The 14,558-nt window shown below is 50.0% G+C and overlaps 7 protein-coding genes across 7 annotated transcripts; 4 read left to right on the top strand and 3 right to left on the bottom strand.

Moving 5' to 3' along the window:
• Positions 1–533: 533 nt before the first annotated feature.
• On the bottom strand, positions 534–3,877 carry N7443_000608 (uncharacterized protein; the record flags this gene model as incomplete). Its single annotated transcript, XM_056880664.1, has 2 exons — positions 534–1,369; positions 1,420–3,877. The coding sequence occupies 2 exons, from the start codon at positions 3,875–3,877 to the stop codon at positions 534–536; spliced, it is 3,294 nt and encodes a 1,097-aa protein (XP_056745902.1).
• Positions 3,878–4,360: 483 nt separating this feature from the next.
• N7443_000607 (GNAT family N-acetyltransferase) lies at positions 4,361–4,966 on the top strand (the record flags this gene model as incomplete). The annotated part of the gene is made up of 1 exon (XM_056880663.1): positions 4,361–4,966. One exon carries the CDS (start codon positions 4,361–4,363, stop codon positions 4,964–4,966), a length of 606 nt encoding a protein of 201 aa, XP_056745901.1.
• A 305-nt stretch (positions 4,967–5,271) lies between these two features.
• N7443_000606 (uncharacterized protein) lies at positions 5,272–6,483 on the bottom strand (the record flags this gene model as incomplete). Its single annotated transcript, XM_056880662.1, has 1 exon — positions 5,272–6,483. One exon carries the CDS (start codon positions 6,481–6,483, stop codon positions 5,272–5,274), a length of 1,212 nt encoding a protein of 403 aa, XP_056745900.1.
• Positions 6,484–7,411: 928 nt separating this feature from the next.
• Positions 7,412–9,075, top strand: N7443_000605 (putative hydrolase, alpha/beta fold family; the record flags this gene model as incomplete). Its single annotated transcript, XM_056880661.1, has 5 exons — positions 7,412–8,188; positions 8,239–8,399; positions 8,450–8,530; positions 8,584–8,707; positions 8,761–9,075. 5 exons carry the CDS (start codon positions 7,412–7,414, stop codon positions 9,073–9,075), a joined length of 1,458 nt encoding a protein of 485 aa, XP_056745899.1.
• A 736-nt stretch (positions 9,076–9,811) lies between these two features.
• On the bottom strand, positions 9,812–10,509 carry loc1 (the record flags this gene model as incomplete). The annotated part of the gene is made up of 2 exons (XM_056880660.1): positions 9,812–10,099; positions 10,165–10,509. The coding sequence occupies 2 exons, from the start codon at positions 10,507–10,509 to the stop codon at positions 9,812–9,814; spliced, it is 633 nt and encodes a 210-aa protein (XP_056745898.1).
• A 283-nt stretch (positions 10,510–10,792) lies between these two features.
• Positions 10,793–11,690, top strand: N7443_000603 (NADH dehydrogenase [ubiquinone] 1 alpha subcomplex subunit 6; the record flags this gene model as incomplete). The annotated part of the gene is made up of 4 exons (XM_056880659.1): positions 10,793–10,903; positions 11,007–11,068; positions 11,252–11,398; positions 11,571–11,690. Exons 1-4 carry the CDS (start codon positions 10,861–10,863, stop codon positions 11,688–11,690), a joined length of 372 nt encoding a protein of 123 aa, XP_056745897.1. The 5' UTR covers positions 10,793–10,860.
• A 572-nt stretch (positions 11,691–12,262) lies between these two features.
• Positions 12,263–14,344, top strand: N7443_000602 (rRNA biogenesis protein rrp36; the record flags this gene model as incomplete). The annotated part of the gene is made up of 7 exons (XM_056880658.1): positions 12,263–12,611; positions 12,672–12,849; positions 12,917–13,065; positions 13,113–13,218; positions 13,270–13,409; positions 13,460–13,643; positions 13,696–14,344. The coding sequence occupies 7 exons, from the start codon at positions 12,263–12,265 to the stop codon at positions 14,342–14,344; spliced, it is 1,755 nt and encodes a 584-aa protein (XP_056745896.1).
• Positions 14,345–14,558: the final 214 nt, after the last annotated feature.

Genomic DNA, 14,558 nt, shown 5'->3' with positions numbered 1-14,558 from the left:
GATTCGAAGATCGAGGGTTTGTTTAGTGTGGGCATGTGGGTGGGGGTGTTTTTATCTTAATTCTGCTGCTTGAGTATCACCTTTGATGCTTAGGGCATTAGGCATGGTGTTAATGGGGTTGTGGTGTTTTTCGATTTGAAGTTGCGCTTTGCGCAGCTGGGTTTGCTTTTTCTTTATACCAGGGTTGTATGTACATTACGCATGGATGTGGGTGTTTCTTATGATCTTTGATAGGATCGAGTTGAATGAGGAGTGTTCCGAGGCGAGGATGTCTGCCGGATATTTACTTGCCCATTCACCGTAGAGGTTCAATATAGTGCTCGAGGTCGACTTCATTTTTTTGAAGAACTTTTCAAGTGATGTATCAAGTATCAGACTATGTTGGATTATTTTATGCACGACAATGATGTTCGTGCTCCTGTTCACCACGCTTCAAGATCAAAGAAAATCGCAAAACGCCTTCCATGTAGCCATGAATTGGTATCATAAATAAGTGCCATCGTAATAGAATAAGCATTAAAGTCGAAGAGAGATCATGACCGTTTCAAGCCAGGAGGCAGGCCCATGATAAGTCGCTGGCCCTCTGCGCGGACGTCGCGGGCTTCTTCGCCCTTGCCCTGTCGCTCGAGAGTATCCGCGAGCATTTCGTCGGTTACGCTGGCCCAGAGACGGTCGTTGGCTCGTCGAGCCATGGCGCGTCCGGCTCGAGCACTCTTCTCAGCTTGCTCGCCAACGACGCCGCGGAAGTATTTCCAGCTCATAAAGGTGAGAGTCATGCAGGTGATCTGGTTATTGCTGATGGCAGTTGCAGACTGCAAGGCCTGCTGGAGGTATTGTTTGGTTTGGACTGTAGAGTCATTCACAGTGGCGCAAACCAGGAAGTAGGCGGCTTGGATGTACTTGCTCGGACTACCTTGGCAGAAGGATTCGAGAGTAGCCAAGATATTGGGGAGATGGGAATGAGATGGGTGGGCTGGGTCACGGATGATGAGAACGGTGTTGAGGGCTGCCAAGATGCATGTGTCGCGGCAGGGGTCATTGCGAGCGGTTTTGCTGATAGAAGAAGAAAGCGATAGCAATGGAGATTGGAATGTTGCCAAGGCGGCTGAGAGATCACCAGAGGCCTGAGAAATGGTACCAGCGGCATATTCCATTAGGCACTGTATAGATGCAGGGAGCTGATGCCCGATGTCTTGTGTGACCACTCGCAGCTCTTTCAAGCTCTGTTTAGCCAGATCCCAGTCGGTTCGGGAGCAGGCCAAAAACACACGTTGAAGAAGGAAGCTGCAATAAAGAGATCGGCGCCATTCAACTCTCCGGGTCGCATTCACCATAGACTCGGCGATCTCTTGAGGGGCTTTGAATTCTCCTGCAAAAGTGATTAGACAAGATTCTATAAAAACATCAAAACCAACTAACCTTGTATCATTCGAAGCCCTTCATCTAAGTACTTCTCTGCCTTACGACCATCATAAGAGTTCTTGGAGCTCAGAGTCACCGAGCTCAAGAAATAAGAAAGGGCGTAAAGGTCGTGCTGGGGAAGCCAATTGAAGCTCAGAAGAAGCGTACCGTTATGGACCTGGAGAATGTCGCCTGTGTCGATGGACGACGGCCCGGCCGACTTGCCGCTGAGTGGAACCGAGAATGAGCCGTCAGGGCGCCAATTGGGGTCGCTCAGTGTCTCGTCTACCTTAGCCTGCATCACGCTTAACTTTTGAGTAGCCTGGTTGACATCGTATTCCAAGAGACTGCAGAAGATGTCAACCATATGGATGAGCGTAACAAGCTGTGGAATGTCGCGAAGCTCTTCATTCAACTGATGACTCCGTGCAGCGGCTACAGCACGCTGCGCTTGCTCAATAGCATCAGACCCTGTCCCGTGTTGTAGATGTGCCAGGGCTTCCATGATTGCTCCCATTGCCGAGACAGCCTTGTCACCATTTCGGCCGGCCATAGCGGAGATTTTATGGAGGTGTTGTAATGCCTGAACAGAGTCCTGGTGCGACGAAGATGACAAGGATAAGGAAACTCGAAGGAAGCGGAATGCGTATTCCCAAGCGGCATGACGATATGCTTCAACATCTTGAATCATGCCATCAACAGCCTTCAAAGATGCTTTGGGGTTGGTTTTGTGGAGCATCCGCGCCAAAAGATGCTGCATGCTGTACTTCAAGTCCAGCATTCGATTTCGCTCACAAAGGTCAATCCCTTTGCTCAAAGCCGTCTCGGCCTCGAGATCATTTTCCGTCTCTTCAAATAATATCCGCGCGTACCGGAGTCGCACAAGAGCTTCTTTGCGAGGTTGCAATCGCCAGTTCTTTAACACAGCCTCCAAGCATCCAAGTCCCGTAGCGACTAACTTATAGTACCCTTCGATATCTCCTTGGCGAGTTGCCAGAGCCATCTTCGTTCCATGGCGATGCGCAGCGTTCAGATACTCATCAGCCAATGAAAGCAGCAGGACCTGATAGTCCACTGGGGGTTTGGCGGGCTTTGCTGCAGCCTTTTCAGTTCCCTGCAGGCTGTTTCGTTTCTGCTGTGGTTTCTTTGACTGCTGCTCCTGCTCCTGCTGAAGTTGCTTCTGGACCTCAGGAGAAGCGGGCGGGATCTTCACCTGCGGGATAAGACGCACGGCAGGCGAGGGAGTAGGTCGCTGGTGCGCAATTGTCGGGGTCGCCTTGGGTGCAGACGGAGGACGCTTATTCAAGTCAGTGCTTGGAGTAGACGGCGGGCGCTTCCTTTCCACGTTCGGGGCTTTTGGGATTGGCGTAGAGTCTACTTTGATGACCGGCTGAGGCGGCTGGATTTGGAACATCGACTGTCCTTGCGGGCCTCGAGTGTGATTTTGAGGATTGGCAAGTGGGGCATTTTGGGCCGGAGGCGCTAGTGGTGCTTCTAACGGAGCCGCAGAGATGCTTGAATGGAGCAAAGGTAAATCTCCAGCCGCCGTGGCCGACAGCGCACTTGGGTCGACAAAATCCGGAGGCGGGATGTATCGAGATCGCGGAGCCTCGGGGAGAGGTGGTTGGACAAACAGCTCTGCCGGGTTGATGAACTGGTGCTGTGGCTGCACAGGGGGTAGGGATTGGGCTGGTGTCGGCTGGGGCTGGATCTGCTTAGGTGCTTGCGGCGGCGGCGGCGGTTGCACTTGCTGTTTCGGAGGTGGCGGCGGCTGAGGAAGGGGCGCTTGCTGAGGAAACTGCGGACGCGGAGAATGCTGCACAGGTTGGCGAGGAGATTGCTGTTGGAAGTTGGCACGAGGAGACTGTTGTTGGAACTGAGGTCGAGGAGACTGTTGTACATGGGGACGAGGGGATTGTTGTAGCTGAGGAAGAGGGGCTTGTTGGAATTGGGCACGCGGAGATTGCTGTTGCAGCTGAGTTCGGGGAGATTGCTGGTGAAATTGCGGGCGCGGAGACAGCTGCTGCACTTGCTGATGAGGAGATTGTTGGTATTGTTGACGAGGAGATTGTTGCATTTGAAATTGAGGGTGTTGCTGTTGGATTGGAGGCTGTTGTTGAGCCAACTGCTGGTGTGGATGCATAAGAGGTTGCTGCGGAGGTATTTGCTGAGGCATCTGATGCGACTGCTGCTGATATTGAGAATATGGATAGGGCATCATCCCCTGCGGATAGCCTGGCGGTTTGGTGTAGCCATTGTACGGCGACTGTACCGGCACCTGAGGAGGGCCATTGTTGTACAGCAACTGCGCAGGCACATTGCCGGGCTGGTACTGGGGAGGGATGTACTGCGGATACTGTCCCGAGTTAGGTGGCGGAAAACTCATCGCCCCGACATGCGCTCGACAATGAAGCTGATCGTTCAACGCGAGTGAAGCGCCAACATCCGCTTTGCGCGTCGGGGCGGAGAAACTCATGGCGGTCAGCTGATAAGCGATAAGCTTAGATCGGATGTATACGTTCTCGAGCTTCATCGCTTTGGAATTAAGGTATCATGATTATAGTCATTCGGACGTTCTGTTTTAGGTGATCTAGTTAGCTCGTACCTGATGGTTACTTCGTCTAAGATCTGCTTACTTGGGATGATAATACCACTTAGGATATTCTCCTAGGCTGATGGTTCATATGCAGTAGTCAAATTAGAAAATAGTCTAAGCCGTTTTCAATTTAGTGAAACATTAAATTGAGTCATCTTGATCGATTACTTGGGTTGAATAGTGGTGGCTCAAAACAAATAGGAGATCCCCTAAGTGCTGCGGCGTTTCCGTATCTAGACCCCGACGTAGGCTTGTCAACAAGCTGTGGGACTGATGCCATGTATATTGACATTCGATTTTCACTTTTACCTTTCGTTTTCACCCTCCATTCTTATTCTCCCATCTAGATTCTCTACCTCCGCAATGAAGACGCCTCGGCTCCAGCTTGTCCGTCTGACTGAGGACCATCTCTACGGGTACCACGCTATCTGGTCCGACAAACACGCAACACGATGGAGTTCACACGGCTACTGCAAGACCGTCGAAGACAGCAAGAAATGGATGTCCAGTCTCCTTCTGTCTAATAATCCCAACGGTGACAACTTCGCCGTCATCATCCGCAGCGACATCGACCCAGACAAACTTCCTGAGCAAGACGACGGGATTGAGTCTAAACTTCTCCAACCAGGTGCATTCATCGGATGGGTCGGTACCTGGTCAGTCTTACCAACACCTGAAGTCGGTTACATTTTCCATCCCGATGCATGGGGTTACGGCTTTGCCACTGAAGCGCTGCAAGGGTTCGTGACCATGTTCTGGGAACTCAAATTGCAGTACAACACCCTGGATGCTGTATGCGATTCACAGAATGCAGCCTCGGTTAGTGTTTTGGCCAAATGTGGCTTTGTGCTGGAGGAGAGTACGAAGGAGGATTACACTTTGCCGTGGATGGATCCGCCTCTTCGCGACAGTGTTCGGTTCCGAGTGAAGCGATCTATTAAAATCAACATGTGGTGTCTGGCCAGGTGAAAACAGATCCTGGTCGGGAAGCAGTCAAAACTTCATGATCATCGTTAATCAACGGTACACTTACACTGCCACTTGCAACAGCATACGCATATGCTCACGGAGTTTCGATGAGATTCAAAGTGTATTCCTATTCAATATAGTGATGTGCACCCTCAACGCCTAGCCATGCTTGTATCCAATTATATTAACAATCCACCCAGTATGCACCCTGGATGATATCTGCAAGTAGAACATACCAGCCCTATAAATAACTCCTGTCCAAATGCACCAAATGTACGTCCGCCAAACACCCGGCCAAAGCCACTTTACATCATGCGAATAGACGAGTACAACGAATTGATGGGTTGCTCATTCATAGCAGGCTGAATTATCTCCTCGCCAAGACTAGGCGCAAAAGTAAGAGGAGGATGTTCCCGCACCGTCCAGGGACAGAGCTCATTGCAGTTCTCCACACCAATCGACGGTTCAGCAGGGTGAATTCTCTGTTTTCCCCAAGTCGCATCCGGAACTGGATCCGATCCTCCAAGATATCGCTGAGTGTGAAAATGATAAGTCGCTCTGCCCAACTCTTCGGAGTTGAATGGTTGTTTGCGAGGGCACTTCAATGTTGTATTACACGCAGCGCAGACGGAGATGCGCTTGCAAGACGAGCAGAATGAATCGAATAGTCGGCATATGGTGGTTTGGTAGACGCTCGACAGCCACAAGTCGACAGATCGATGCGCGCATCCGAATCGCGGTGTCATGAATTCTTCCTTGCCCACCTGGCCTGATTCGGTGGTAAGTTGGTATTCTGTACGGATGACCAGCTGGTCATCGTCGTCGAGCTCAGGGAGCAATGAGATTTTCAGTTCAGTTGATCCGTACTTCTCGACACATGAGTGCCAGCAGTATCTGTCTCCGACCTTGTCTCCGAATTCGGATTTCAGAGCATTCAGGGTGATCTTCCGTACTCGCAGCTGATCTACAAGGTCCATCTTATCCCGGTAAGTCAACTTCTTGCACGGGCATAGATCGACGACCCCGGCGAGCTCGCCAAGGTTGCAAGTTCGAAGATCAGCCTTGCGTCTCAAGTCGCGGGGAGAGAATGCAGCCCGAGGGTGTAGTTTCAGGCATTTGGAGCATGCGCGCCAACGGGTATTTTCTAACAGGGTGATAAACTGCCAGCGCGGCGTGACGAAGTTATGTCCATTTCGATAGTGATGGAAAAGCGGCGCAAAATCCCGAGTAAAGCGCAATGATTTGGAAGCGAGAATCTCTCCAGATATAGCAAACATGCGCTTGCAGGTCAGCGCAAAGGCGGCTTCCGGGATAAGCGTGAGGTGGGAATTAATTTCCAATAGCAGCTCGGTGGGCAGTTCCATAAGATGGCATCGACCTGCACCATCCTCTTTCTGTCCCTTTCGCGAACGGGAACGAGATGTAGGCCAGGACTTCATTCTCATGGCGATTCGTAGTCGGTGGGTAGCTCTGTGGAAACGTTCTGGCATGCCAGATGGGGGCTCTATAAAAGCCATGGAGAGCATGTGAGTATCGAGCTATTTGTGTCTGAGATGTGGCACTTGTTCAGCTCTATGACCAGTCCGCATGAGATGGAAATGAAGCGAGAGGTTTAAAACAGGTGTTGGGCGTGCGACGAGGTGAGCTGAAGTATCATGGCGTAGGGACAAACGGCATCGCGTGACAAAGAGACAACAGCTTCAAAAGAAAAAGAAAAGAAGTGTAGGGTGGATCTCTTGACCTTGAAGTAGGATCTTGAGACCGATAAAGTTGCACGAAAACGGACCATGGGATTGGGTCACAGAGGGTTGTCGGCAATGCTATCAGCATTACATATAGGGAAGACTGACGAGATCACCGCGGAAGGGTGCCCGTTCACTGTCCGATGATCCAGATGCAGCACTCTACAATATCTTACTTCCTATTTCGATCTGTCCCTATGGAATTTTACCGCCGACAATATCTATTGTCGAAGGTTGCTGCCACGAGTTGGCCGGAAGCCGTTGAACTATCAAGGGCGTTTGCCGCATGCGGAAACGCGATTGCCACATCGAGCATCATCGCATCATCGCCTTTTTTAGTAGAGGAATTTCCCCCAGCCCCCCCCGCCTATATTCAGCCTTAGAGCGTTTTCAGTTATCAGAGTTCCTGCACTGACTACCATGACCCTGTCAACTGACAACCCTACGTCGGCCCCATGACGGTGGGTCATTCCTGCCTTAGGCAGAAATACATCTCTAAGGCAGAAACGTAGAAGGCGATGATTGGCACGTGCCGATAAAGATGAGATCTTCACTTAGTGCTTAGTCAGATCGGCTCGATCAGGCAATGCCGAGGTCCCTCGTCTTATCAAGGCTTTTTCCCTGGCCATACATTTTGTTCCATTAGAGAAACTTTTTCGTGCCATTTTTGGTCGTCGCTTTTGCATTCGTTTCATAAATTCTCATGTCTGACATTGCGGCAGATTTTCTTCGTTCGTTCCCCGTATCGCTGCTCTTATCGGGGTTGTTTGCAATGGGTCTGCTCTCGTGGCTGCGCCCGAGCGGGCGGATCTCGTTCTTCCACGCTAAGGACAATAAACTCATTTTGACCAAAGTAAATGGAAAGGCCGGTGCGAAGGAGCAGACTACCCTGGTGGATGTTTGCCGGGATGCGACGCCGGAGACATGCCACCTCAATCCTTTCCTTTTCAATGGTCATCTGCAGACAGCCTGGACGGTGATGAAGCATGATAATGTTCCCGTTTACTATAAGCGGAAGATGTTCGAGTCGGAATCTCCCATGTTCACCGGACATTATGCCATAGATTTCGTTGTCAAGCCTTATGACATGCCTCCGGAGGGAGAACTTACTGACCAAGCTCGGAAACACACTCAGCCAGAGGGTCTACCACCTCGAACTTCATTCTATTCGCCAGAGGAGCTGTCGGATCTTCCTTCAGATGATACCAAGCCTATGCTTGTCGTTCTGCACGGCCTGAGCGGAGGTTCTCACGAAGTCTACTTGCGCCATGTCCTTGCTCCCCTCATTGAGGATGGTCTTTGGGAAGCATGCGTCGTCAACTCGAGAGGATGTGCACAGACAAAGATCAGCACGGGAATTCTCTACAATGCTCGTGCGACTTGGGATGTTCGCGAGGCTGTGAATTGGATTAGAAAGGCGTTCCCTAACCGACCTCTGTTTGGTATTGGATTCTCGCTCGGCGCCAACATTCTTGCCAACGTATGTCTGCAGGTCAATTTGTTCAATAATATCAACTAACAGTGAAATAGTATCTCGGTGAAGAGGGTGACAACTGCCAATTGAAGGCTGCAGTACTCTGCGCCAGTCCTTGGAATCTGGATATCGGCAACTCCCATCTGCAAAGCACTTGGCTGGGCAAGGAAGTGTACAGCAAGACCATGGGCTCCAGCATGAAGAAGCTCTTTGAAACGTAAGTCTTTTTTTTATTATATGTTTCTAAGATTATTAACAAGTATTTAGACACGTCGACCAAGTTTCCACAAACCCTCGTATCGATGTTGAAGCCGTGCGCAGTATCAACTACTTGCACGAGTTTGACCGGTAAGCACATTGGGTTCTCTGTGCAAATCCCAAGTTCCTAACATGATCTATAGCGCCCTGCAATGCCCAGCATGGGGCTACCCCACCGAGGGCGCATACTACCGCGATGCCGCATCCTCCGACGCCATGCTCTCCATCCGCATCCCCTTCCTCAGCATTCAAGCCGAGGATGACCCCGTAAGCCACCCACCACCCCTTCTATGGAAAACAGCTTTCTAACAAAATTCAAGATTGCGTGCCGTGACGCCCTGCCGTTCCAAGAAATGGCCCAGACCCCATATGGCGTTATGCTAACCACATCCTGGGGCGGCCACCTTGGCTGGTTCGAATTCGGAGGGAACAGATGGTTCGTCAAACCAGTAGCCAATTTCCTGAACAAGATGGCCCGGGAGATCGACATCAGCATTCCTGGCGTTGTGGAGCATCCCGAGAAACTGCCTGGACATATCGCTCACCACGATGGCTTGGGCAAGGATCTTGATTTGGCTCCTAAGCCTGAGTTTAATCCTGTGCGTCGCAGGCTGGATATGAGGTTGCCCCAGTGAAGGCATTTGCATAGTTGAGATTACATCGTTGGGCATTCACCATCGGACAGAGCATGCAGTAGACCCAACTTTGCTGCTCGATAAATAGACTACCTAGATATAGAGGCATTTCATAGCGTTGATAGTAATTTTAGGTAATTACTTTTCGTTCCTTCAGACATTCTTTATCATCCTTTGGATATTATTTTATCAAAGTGACCTTCCCGTCTATCTTCCTATTAAATTTATTCTATTACTTCAACGCTGGGATCGTATTTGTTATTTGTTGCGGGTCAACCGGCTGATAAGCACAAGAAGTATGTCCAACAAGTATGTCCAACAAGTATGTCCGATTCCCATGCCCAGAATGCAGTAGATTGGATATACTTCTCACCATTAGTACGCTCTTCGCGCTGGCCATCGGCCCTTCAGTCACGTTCAGGAGTAGACGCAGAGCATGCTGGTCCTCGAAATAAAAGGAGTAACCCGGAATCCACATAGAGTCGATTGTACTTGGTACTGGTCCTGTCTCTGTAGGCAAGAGATCGAAAGATCAATACGCTTGGATTGGGTCAAAAAGACCTAATAACGTTTGAATATGAATAGCATTGCCTGGGTAAAAATGTAGCATCATGATCAATAGCGCTATTGATGTTTTGAGAACTGAGAAATAGAGATAAACCGGAACAAACGCCAGACCCCGTCTAGGTACATGAACATGGTATAGACAATACTCCCTTCGTGCTTTTGGGGACAATCAAGCAAATGAAACACTCTTGCGCTTAGGCTTGGAGAACTTGGAGCCGCTCGATTTGGAGGCAGCAGGGGAGCTCTCATCCTTAGCACCAGGCTTGCCACCCTTCTTCTTATTCCGAATAGTGTCCTTGACAGCTTCAAGCTTGCCCTTCTTCTCAGCAATTCTGGACTCCATCTCATTCTTCCTGGCTTCACGGATCTCCTCAAGTTGGCGTGCCTTCATCATCTTGGACTCGATCTGACCCTCCTTCTCTGCGTTGACCATAGCAAGAATCGTCATCATACCCTCCTGTAGAAAGATAACATTATTAGCAACAAGTTCCAGACCAAACATCAAGCGCCACAATCACATACCGAATCGTCCACAAAAGTCTTGCCCTTCTTCTTGCCCTTGGGCTTGATCACTCCAACAGGAGTAATTGAGTTCAGCTTAGGCAAATCCAGCTCAGCCTCTGTATAGACTCTCTTCTTCTTCTTTTGCAGATTTTCTGGGGCGGTGCGGGCCTTCGACTTAACTTCCTTAGGCGGGGGGCGTTTGGGCGCATTCTTCTTGCTGGACTTGCTCACGCGCGAGTCGGAAGAGAAATTCGAGGTCTTGCCCTTAACGGATCCCTTGGAGCCACCTCCGGACGAGGAACCTTTGGAAGAAGAGCCTTTGGAAGACGATCCTTTGGAAGACGACCCTCTAGTGGGCGCCATTTTGTATTGAGGAAAAAGTTGAGCGGGTGGCTAGGTGGAGGTTGGAGTGTAGCGGGGTGGTGTTTTGCCGTGATAAGCGTGCAGAGTTGAACAGTGAGATTGACAGGACTCAGTCACACCAAAAAACAAAATTTGATCAGCTCGGACGAAAAAGTGAGTATGGAAAGCGACATGCGACAAAAGGCATCTCCGAAATTATTGGAAAGAAATTTTGGAACAGGAAGGCGGTGAGAGCGGCCCATTCCACCCACGCAACCTCAGCGAAACCTCCACCACCAGAGCTCGCCCGCGACGCCTTCTCTCCGCGCCCTTCCTCTCACTCAATCGCTCCTGAGTGGACGCAGTCTCACCATGACCATCAACCCGACCTACCTTGCGCAACGGACGCGCTCCTGTACGTCTCCTCCTTTGTCGATTTCCCCGAGGTCTTCCGCCCGGCCTGGTAATTGAGACCGTTTGATTGGCGCATGGCTAACATGCTTGTTCTCTCTCTATAGCCGTCAACTGGCAGGATGCGAAGTTCCGAGTCCTCAAGTCATACCGCGAGTGGCTGCGTGCGGTCAGTTTACCTCAATATCCCCAGACATCCCCAGATACCCGCCGTCGTCGCCGGGGCCCGTTCCTTGCTGGTCCTATCTCCATGCGAGGACACTCGACGCTCCTCGGGTGCCATTGATGCCTGTAAAAAGTGCTATGCAAGCAATTGTCGACCAAGACTAACGTGTGATTTCGCAAACTATAGTCTCCCGAGATTCAGACCATGTACTCTCTGAACATGCCCGTCTCCGCCATCCGCACCAAGATCCGCCAGGAGTTTGAGAAGCACCGTTACGTCAACCAGATGAGCGTGGTTGATGTCCTCCTTTTCCAGAGCCACGCAGAGTTCCAGGTCAGTCTAGTCGTGTAGTTGTGGACCCTCTCCGCGGCATTGAAGAAGAAAGGAACGGACCGGTTGGGCTCAAACGAGAGCCCACCTGTTTTATACCACTCTTTATTGCCATTCCAGGGGATCTCGACTTTTAACTAAATTGTTTTGAACCCGAGACTGACATCTAATACAGGAAACCCTCAACTACTGGAAGCAGCTGTCCCATGTCATGAAGTACTTCCGCCCCGAGGAAGACCCAGGCGCCCGCTTGCCCCGCAACTTCGTGTCGGGCTTCCTGGAGGGCCGCAACTGAAAATACTGCTTTCTGTACCCTGACCACCATTTATCCTTTTTCTTTTTGCAAGTCCATGGCGTGGTAATTGGCGAAGCTATGCCATAGACAGAGACATGATGTGTACATATAACCTGATTAGGTCGCCGAATCATCTGAGTATTCATTTTCATTGGGAACATGGTCGAGCTAGATATCAAATATGCGGTAGTCGTGACCTGAGTGGCATTTTATAGTACATGCTCAAAAGGCGGATAAGGCGGCCTTTGAGTCGATGGGCTAGCTTTAAATTGACTATCGGATAAACTGCATCTTGTGGCTTGGGTGACTCACAAAGTTTTTAGCCGGCTTTTACTATCATACGAGACTACATTAGCGCAAAATGAGCTTGGGTGGGATTGGTGTTCTCGTGTCCAGAATAGATCCCTGTCAAGTCTGGAATTAAAAAGGCCTGGCTTCCCGGATCCGGGCCTGACTCTTATCTTTCCCTCGACTCGACCAGAAGACTGTCAGACTTGTTTTTCTGTTCTTTCTTGGCTTCTATTTTGTGTGATCTTCTGACTTTCAAACTTCTGATCAATAATCGTGATCAAATGTCGGGCTTCATATCCGATGCGCGCGGCTCTGCGGAAATAACCGCAGAGCCCGTATTGCAGCCACGGTTGGTATCAGCTTCTTCTGTTGGTAATACGAGCTCTTTTGCTGATAATGATCTCTCTCTTTCTTCGTTGAATACAGGCCCCAAGGAATTTCTTGAGCCTAAAAACCCGGCAACTTTGGATGCTATCTCCGTGACCGACTCCGATGACGGTCGCGTGGCCACCGAAGACGAAGTGCGCGATCTTCTCCACGTCGTCGACAAAATTCCCATTCGGCTTTGGGTCGCCTGCCTAGCGGGGATCCTGGAGCGATTCGTGTGGTACGGAGCGACTGCTCCTCTGCGTGCGTATTATTGTATCTCCTCCCCTTATGGCAAAACTCGGATAGCTAACTGATCTATAGAGAATTATCTGCAGAATGCATCTGGAGGAGAGGTCCCTGGAGCTCTGGGTCTGGGGCAGGCAACTGCTTCGAATATTGTGAATGCGCTGACTATTGGGGCTTATATCACTCCCATTCCTGCTGCTGTGATTGCTGACAGCTGGCTCGGTCGGTACACGACCATGCTATACGCCGCTATGTACTGTTACAACTTTTCAACTTTGGTTCCCCGCTGTCATATAGTTTTGAAAGCTAATATCTTCTAGCATTGAGTCCATTGGCGCAGCAATTCTATTCGCAACATCCTTGCCAGTCGCAATGCACGATGGTGCGGCTCTGGGCGGCGTGATCAGTGCATCCGTGCTCTTGGCTGTTGGCTCGGGGGCTTTCAAAACGACTGTGGTCCCTTTCATCGGTGAGTGAATAACCCCTAGCTCGACTTGCGAAGCTAATCATTTTCAGCCGATCAATATGACCAAACCGAGTTTCGAATCCGGTATCAAAGCGGCAAGAAGGTCGTCGCCGACCGAGATCTCACCATCACATACATTTACAATGTGTTTTACTGGTATGTCAGAAATGATTTTCTCTGTTACACACGAAACTAACTATGCTATAGGGCCGTGAATGTGATATGCTTCCTCGCCGATTGTACCCCACTAATGGAGAGATACGTTGGCTTCTGGCTCGCCTATCTGATTCCATGCTGTTGCATGTGGCTGGCCCTCATTCCAATTCTTATCGGCCGTAATTACTTTGGTCAGTCTTTTTCATACCAGTCGACCAGCAAGGAGCTGACAGATTATTAGTGCGAGCACCGCCAACGAGCAACATCATGCCCAAAGTAGTTGCAGCATTGCGCTGTGGGATTTCAGGTGGATTTCAAATGGACGCTGCCAAACCAGATGCTCAGCTTCAGCACGGTCGTCAAGTTCCTTGGTCGGATTCCTTCATTGAAGATATCAAGCGAAGTCTTTTGACATGTCGAGTGCTGTACGTGCAACCATCCCAACATCGTCCCTTCAAACGCTAAAATGGGTCACAGGCTTCTTTTTCCAATCCACTGGCTTTGCTACAATCAGACATTCAACAACTTGATCTCCCAAGCTGGACAGATGGTCACGCATGGTATCCCAAACGACATGATCAAAATCGCCGGTCCCATATCGGGGATCATCGTTGCACCCATCATCCAAAAGGGGCTGTACCCTTACCTCACCAGAAAGAACATTCAATTCCGCCCCATCACTAGAATGACAGTGGGGTTCTTTATCCTCGTTCTTTCCATGGTCTACATAACCGTGGTTCAAAAAATCATCTACATGAGCGGGCCGTGCTACGACAGACCCCTCGAGTGTCCCGCTGCAAACAATAGCACCATTCCCAATCAGATCTCGGTGTTTCTTCAATTGCCAATCTACTTTATCAGTTCATTGGCCGAGGTCTTCTGCATGACTACGGGAACCGAGTATGCCTATAACAACGCGCCCGATAGTATGAAGACTCTGGTTCAGGCTATTTGGCTTGCGATGGCGGGAATTGGGATTTGTTTGGCTTTGGCGTTTACGCCGTTAACCAAGGATCCCTACTTGGTCACTATGTATGCTATATTGGCTGGACTTTTGGGTGCGGCTACGATCTTGTTGTGGGTAATCTTCCGCCATGTGGATGAAATCAAGGAAGAGGCTGAGTGAGGGATTTCTCTGCATGTCAAGGAAGAGAACTGAGATAAAATCACGGAGATTTGAGCTTGGATTTTTAATGGACGTTGGAGGAAGAAACGCCACAGGGGTGGTTTTTATCGAGGGAAAGGGGATAGGGAAGTGAAGGAGATAGTATAGAAGTGATGAAATTTATCTATTTCTTGACCCACCAAGCCCTCTGGTGCGAGGCTCTTACAAAATCTCG

The sequence above is a fragment of the Penicillium atrosanguineum genome, assembly GCF_028827265.1.
Source record: "Penicillium atrosanguineum strain IBT 20685 chromosome Unknown utg000001l_segment0_segment0, whole genome shotgun sequence".
Lineage (NCBI taxonomy): Eukaryota > Fungi > Ascomycota > Eurotiomycetes > Eurotiales > Aspergillaceae > Penicillium > Penicillium atrosanguineum.
This window is presented reverse-complemented; position numbering and strand designations above follow the sequence as displayed.